This window comes from Primulina huaijiensis, chromosome 2, assembly GCF_012295235.1.
Source record: "Primulina huaijiensis isolate GDHJ02 chromosome 2, ASM1229523v2, whole genome shotgun sequence".
Classification (NCBI taxonomy): domain Eukaryota; kingdom Viridiplantae; phylum Streptophyta; class Magnoliopsida; order Lamiales; family Gesneriaceae; genus Primulina; species Primulina huaijiensis.
Window position 1 is genome coordinate 8,362,335 of NC_133307.1, and position 6,428 is coordinate 8,368,762.

Sequence of the window (6,428 nt, forward strand, 5' to 3'; positions counted from 1 at the left end):
ACATAAAGAAATCTATAAGAATCATGGAAAATCTATGGAAATTTTGGATACTTATAGATTTTCATAGAGTCTTCAAAAATCAAATTTGAATACCACTTTACTTTTAACAACTCTACAAATTCTAATTCTGATACCCCAAAACTTTTATAGAGTTTACAAAAATCCATGTTGAATACCTCTAGATTTCTAAAATCCATGAAAGTCATCAAAAATAATTAAATTTCCTATATTTTTAAAAATATGTAATAAATTAATATTAACAAAATTATATTTGGGAACCATCTGACACTAAAATATCAATTTTTAAAGGTTCGAAGACCTTGTGGTAACTCAAAAATAAAATCGGTGTAAAGAAGCACTAGTTGGCTCGAGATGGTTGGGTAGATCCGCCAACTTGTCCGAAGAACGGAGTTTTCTAAACTCTACGTGATACGGATACGCTTGTCACATAAACGACGTCGTAACACAGTACCAACCATACCTAAAGTAAACGAAAAAGGCAAGCTTTAGCCTTCCCCATTACCATGGGCAAGGTAGCAGGAACCGCCGCAGCCACGGCGGAGCTGAAGCTAAAGAAGAGGAAGAAGAAAGGACGCCCTCCTAAAGCTTCTTATCTCCCTTCTACCCCGACGAAACCAATTAATTATGTTGCCACTCCATCCAGCGACCGCCGATCCGCTCGCCGGAGCCAAAGTTTGGACAATTTGAATGAATTCGTTGACGAGGATGAAGATGAGAGGAAGGAGAAAAAAGTCAAGTTGGTTGTTCGTTTGCCTGAATCCAGTGAGGAGGACATTGATCAGAAGCAACAGAATAACAGGCGCCGTCCGCGAGATTATGCTTCGGGTTCTGGGTCGGATTTCGACCCGAATTCTGATGATCAAGAGGGGTCGGATAAGAAACGAAAGATTAATACCGTGGATCGTGGATCTAACCATGCTGATTCCATGCAGGTCCCTTTTTTATTTTTTCTTTTTTATTAGAAATGAAAATTAAAAGAAAATTTAACATGGGTTTGAAGATCGGAAGCGGGTGCTTTTATTTTGACTCGGTGAAGTCTGAATCTTTGTGTGCTGGAAAAAAAGGAAACACTTATTTAATTCGATTTCCGTTTGCGTGAAATCTGGTTTTGTTTTCCACGTTCCTAGCTTTTAAATGTTTCACATATCATGATAGATTTATTTCTATTTATGTATTTCTAGAGCATTTTTCCTCGAAGAAAGTTGGATTTTTATTCACTTTGATAAATTGGTTTGATTATCAATAATCTTCTTCCTCGTTTAATTGCAAGTATGTTATGGAGATCATTGATTTAGTAAAGGGTAGCCATTTTTAAAAAACTTACGTGTATATTACCTATAACTAGCTGGTGCTTCAGTTTTATTTACTTATTCTCCCCAAGTCCTTCTCTCCTTGACTTTTATTGATGTCTTTTCTTGTTATTTGTTCAATTTTACCACTTTGTTGGCTTCGAAATAATCGTGGTTTTGATGATTGTTGCAGGAAAAAAAGGTTTCGACAGTGACAGAAACTCTACATGGTTTTAATCACATCCACACCCTTTCTTGATTGCGTCTGTGTTTGGATTATCTGATTGTGAGCTTTTCATTTTCGTCGACAGGTTCACCAATGGATTCTTGTCCCACAACACCTTTGCCAGACAGAACAATGTTGGTCTTCATTCTTGACAGGCTCCAAAAGTAAGTGCTTTCTTGTCTACCTGTTCTGCTTGCTTAGAAACTTGTTTCTTCTTTATATCGCACTTTTCTTTTTTCCAATGTTCAGTTTGTCAGTGTTGGTTGATTGGATGGATTTACTGCAGGAAAGATATTTACCGGGTGTTTTCTGAGCCTGTGGATCCCAATGAGGTGACGGTACATTCAAAGATTGATTAAAATTCTGGGTTTCTGGAGGGGCTGATATGGAATTAATTTTCTTGCAGCTACCTGATTATGGTGAAATAATTGAGCACCCTATGGACTTTGGAACTGTGAGGAACAAACTTGACGGTGGAGCTTATAAGAATTTGGAAGAATTAGAGGTTGGTTTTGATTTAGTTGAGCCAGTTTCTTTTTGGACGTGCCATGAATAATATTTTGATCTACAGATGAATTATACTTGTTATATGAGTTGGTTGGAAGTATTGATGTGAAATATGCTGAAATTTGCTTAGAATACTTGTCTACTACAAAAAGCAAATACAAATGATTTTAGTTATTTCAAAAAATTTGTTTTTGGGCCAGAGGACCCTAAATTCTATTTCTTGGTTATCACCTTTTTATGGATATTGCTTGATGAAGCGATAAGACCCAACAGCTTACTTGATATTATCATTTGACACGAGGCTAATGTGTTGACTTAAATAATCAAAGTATCATTTAAGATTTTTGAGAAGAAGCTCGATAATAGTATCAGACATCTTGAGCATTTGATGGTGGCTGTGTTTTTGCATTGTACTTCCTAAGCTCTGTCTCTGTCATGAAATGTTTCTGGTTGATGAACATAATGTTGCGATATATTTTATTCAATGTGAATGTACATATCCCAGGATAATGAGAAAAACTATGCTGTCATGGACGATTAATTAGCAACTGAATCCTGACCTTGTATCATCTTTTAGACCTATATTAGGCAATAACATGTTTGGACCAATAAATTTGAGGCCAGAGATGTGAATGATTTTACCAAGATTGTTGGAATCAAAGAACATACTACATGTGATAGTGCAGCTGCATGGTAATGCGAACCAATTGCAACAATCATGCCATTTGCTTTGTTCCACTGATAATCACAATTTCCTAAGTTTATTGGTAACTAACTATTGCACCACTGTCTTCTTAAAAAAAATAAATAAATAAATAAAAGAAAAAGCTATTGTATCACTTTTGTACTTTTCATCTTTTAAAATTTTTGGATTTTATTGGGATTCAGATAATAGGGCCCGACTTATTCATATTCTATATCTCCCCTCAGTTTGTTGTTTTCCTTGGAAGTTGTAACAAGTATGTAATTTTGTTATTCTTGGTCTATCTATCAAACATTGATATCTTAGAATTCTACGTGGAGATAAATCACTGCAATTGATGGTGAATTTCCCCTGCATTTGCAGACCGATGTATTTCTGATATGTTCGAATGCCATGACGTATAATGCTCCAGACACCATCTATTATCGGCAGGTTTGCTGAGTCTTCATCAAGCTTTGTTTGTTTCTTCTGCATAATTATCATGCTTTATATCTGAATCATGAAACTCATTAGGCACGATCTATCCAAGAACTTGCGAAGAGGGACTTTGAAAATCTGAAGCATGAAGGTGATGATGGTGAACTACAGCCCAAAGTAGTGCGGAGAGGAAGGCCACCAAGCAAGAACCAGAAAAAGCCTGTTGATGCATCTCCAGTAGATCGTGTTAGTCCTGATCCTTCTTCAGTTGCCCTTCTTGCTTTTGCAGAAGAAAAAATAGTTGGGTCGAACTCTTACAATTTGAGAAAGGTACCGACACCTCAGAGATTTCGATATACCGCAGACCCTTCAAATTTCCGCTCTAGAAATGGTGAAAATAGCTCGGAATGGTTGTCTGATTGGAGTGACTTTCCAGGTTCACATTTGTATTTGTGATTTTGTCTGATCGTAGTTGCACGATTAGTTGATTCTCTTGGGAATGATTAATTCTTCTTTCTGAATTTGTATTGCAGCCTCCATCTTACGGGCTGACATGAAGTACGGTAACAAACAGTTTACAGTGGATGAGAACAGACGTGATACTTACAGGCAATTTCATCCACTGTCTTCGGAAAATAAACTGCCTGTTTTGTCGAACGCCTTTGATGATTTGAAGCAGTTGGTGCCGGTATGTATCTCAAAAATTTATAATTTTGGTGTCTTCTAATTGGCAATCTGTTGGAGATGGGAAACACTTCTTTGTCAACAGTTTTCCTTGTATTTTGGTTTTCTTCATGCATGGCTTAGAAACGAAACTAAGAGAGCCCCATTGGAGCCTCAGCTTCTTAATTTATGATGTACTCAGTTAATGCATTTGTCGCGATGAAATTTCTGACATTTGAGTAATGAGTCCCTAGGAATTTCTCACCACATTTGCTCTAGTAAAAAATTAAAACAGTTATGCACATCTTCTCAGTCGACCTTTTCTATTCTACCTTGAAGCTCCCTGATTTCCCTGATGAACTTGTAGGTGGGCCTGCACGAACCACTTGCTTATGCGAGAAGCCTGGCTAAGTATGCTGCAAATCTTGGGCCTGTGGCCTGGATAATCGCATCAAAGAAAATAGAATCTGTCTTACCTTCTGGGATGCAATATGGTCCTGGTTGGGTTAATGAGAAGATAACTCCTTCACAACCACTGTGGCCTTCATCCGAGAAAGAACAATCATTGAGTAATGCAGCCAGTTATTTCAACTCTAGTAAACCTGCGCCACACTCAACTCGTGCAGTAATTTCGGCCGTTGAATGCTGTGCTTCTGAAGGAATGTTTGAAGCTGCGAGGAAACCAAACAGCCAGAACGAGTTAGTTGTGCTGGGTAAAAACGCTTCTATAAAAACAGAGTTGCAGACTCCCGAAAACCCAATGTATCAATCCCACAGAAATGGCTTCCATGGAATGTTCGGATATGATCTATCTGCAGTGACAAATCCAAAACTAGCGATGTATCCTACTCAAATGTGTGAAACAAATTCAAGAAACGAACCTTGTTCAACTCATTCATCATCTACGAATCATGTCATTTTAGAGGCGGCTAAGTTAACTGAAAATAGGAATACTTCAGCAGTAGTTAGTCAAACGGCACAAGGTATAATCAGACAAACTGTTTCGATTCCACCGGACTTGACAGTGAAAGTTGCAGCAGGTTCGCCTAATTCTAGCTTACAGATTAATTCGCCCCAGCAACCCGATTTGGCATTGCAACTCTGAGTATTGGATTTACCATTTTTGGAAGATGCTGCTCCTTGTATTGTTTGTTAGCGGTTGGAGCCCGACGAGGGGTTCGTTCGTGGCTGGGGGTGGATATAGTTTTATTAGTTGAAATCATGTAAGTCTTATTTAGACGACTTGAAGGATAGAATATTTATCTGCTTATATCGTCATGTATGTTATTTTATATTAATCGAAAGCAATTCCATATATTCTTTTATTTCTGACAATCCCGACAATCATAGGTGTCCAACCAACCAATTATAGAATTAGGTTTTATTGACTCTTATGTAAAAACAATCTTTATTTTAATAATATTTTACGATTTTATCTAATTATGATATTTATTTTATATGTATACTCATGTAATCTTCATAGATAAAGTTTTTGAATATTAATATGTATCATAAAGTCTGTTTATCAACGTAAGATCATGAAACTCATTTGGAAGCGTATTGTATATTGTAATCTGGTTCTTAGTCGATTCAGCCGCCTAAAATAAGGATGAAGTTTATTCGGGCTTGTGACTAACATATGTGATGTAACGCCATGTTTTTAATGATAATGACATGAAAATGTTCATTCAAACAAATAAATGATCATTAGATGATGCACTGATCAACAATTCCTCGGACTTTCCAAGTTTTTATCACTTATAAAGTTAAATAGTATGCAGTTATGATTGTATATTATTAGTCCTTTGACCCGGGACAACGTGGAGGCTCTCTATGCTAGAATGAACTTTTCCAACTCCATTGAGGGTCATTAGGTGGCGATGTTGGGTGCAGTTTCGAAATACGTAGTAGTAAATGCATTGTAGTCGAAGATTCATCACTTACCCACGGATGAAGATTTCATATGTGATCTGATGAGTTAATAGTGCAACTCTTGTCAAAGTAAGACATGTGCATTTTGGAAAGAGATTTACTCAATTTCACATACCATGTCACTATTTTTTTTTTGAAAAGACCATGTCACTATTATTACTCAAAGATACATCACATCATTATCGAACTCGTTTGAAACTCTCGATATGCTAATAGATACAGATTCGATATGAGATATATGAGATGAAGAGACCGTACTTGTAGAACCCGTAATTAGACTGTGTATAAGCCATGTATAATTCTAGTATTTTTAAATTTAATTGACTTCATTGCATGAATATTTAAATGCTTTTCTTTGAAGTTAATTATTTTAGCCAGCAGTTTAATTGTATTCTTTTCAGTTAATTTTGTAAGGCCGGACTGGAGTTGGAGTTTAGAGATAAAAATTTAAGATTCAGAAAATATTTTCGGAATTTATTTTAGCTAGCAAGTAAGTTAATTTAAGTTAAAAGGAGGTTTATGAAATTATTTAAGTTACTTGAGGTGAGTAGAAAATAAATTCATTTAAGTTCCTTAATTAAGGGGTTAGTTCACTAAATTAATTAAAGAATAGGTAAGGCTTTTAAGGGTTATAAATTTAGTTAATAATCAACATTTCCTTTCATTTTAT

General features: G+C 36.1%; 1 protein-coding gene across 1 annotated transcript; it reads left to right on the plus strand.

The window, feature by feature from the left end:
• Positions 1-367: 367 nt before the first annotated feature.
• On the plus strand, positions 368-5,161 carry LOC140966568 (uncharacterized). The gene is made up of 9 exons (XM_073426826.1): positions 368-953; positions 1,504-1,540; positions 1,622-1,700; positions 1,823-1,868; positions 1,943-2,041; positions 3,110-3,178; positions 3,260-3,599; positions 3,697-3,851; positions 4,194-5,161. The coding sequence occupies exons 1-9, from the start codon at positions 525-527 to the stop codon at positions 4,929-4,931; spliced, it is 1,992 nt and encodes a 663-aa protein (XP_073282927.1). The 5' UTR covers positions 368-524; the 3' UTR covers positions 4,932-5,161.
• Positions 5,162-6,428: the final 1,267 nt, after the last annotated feature.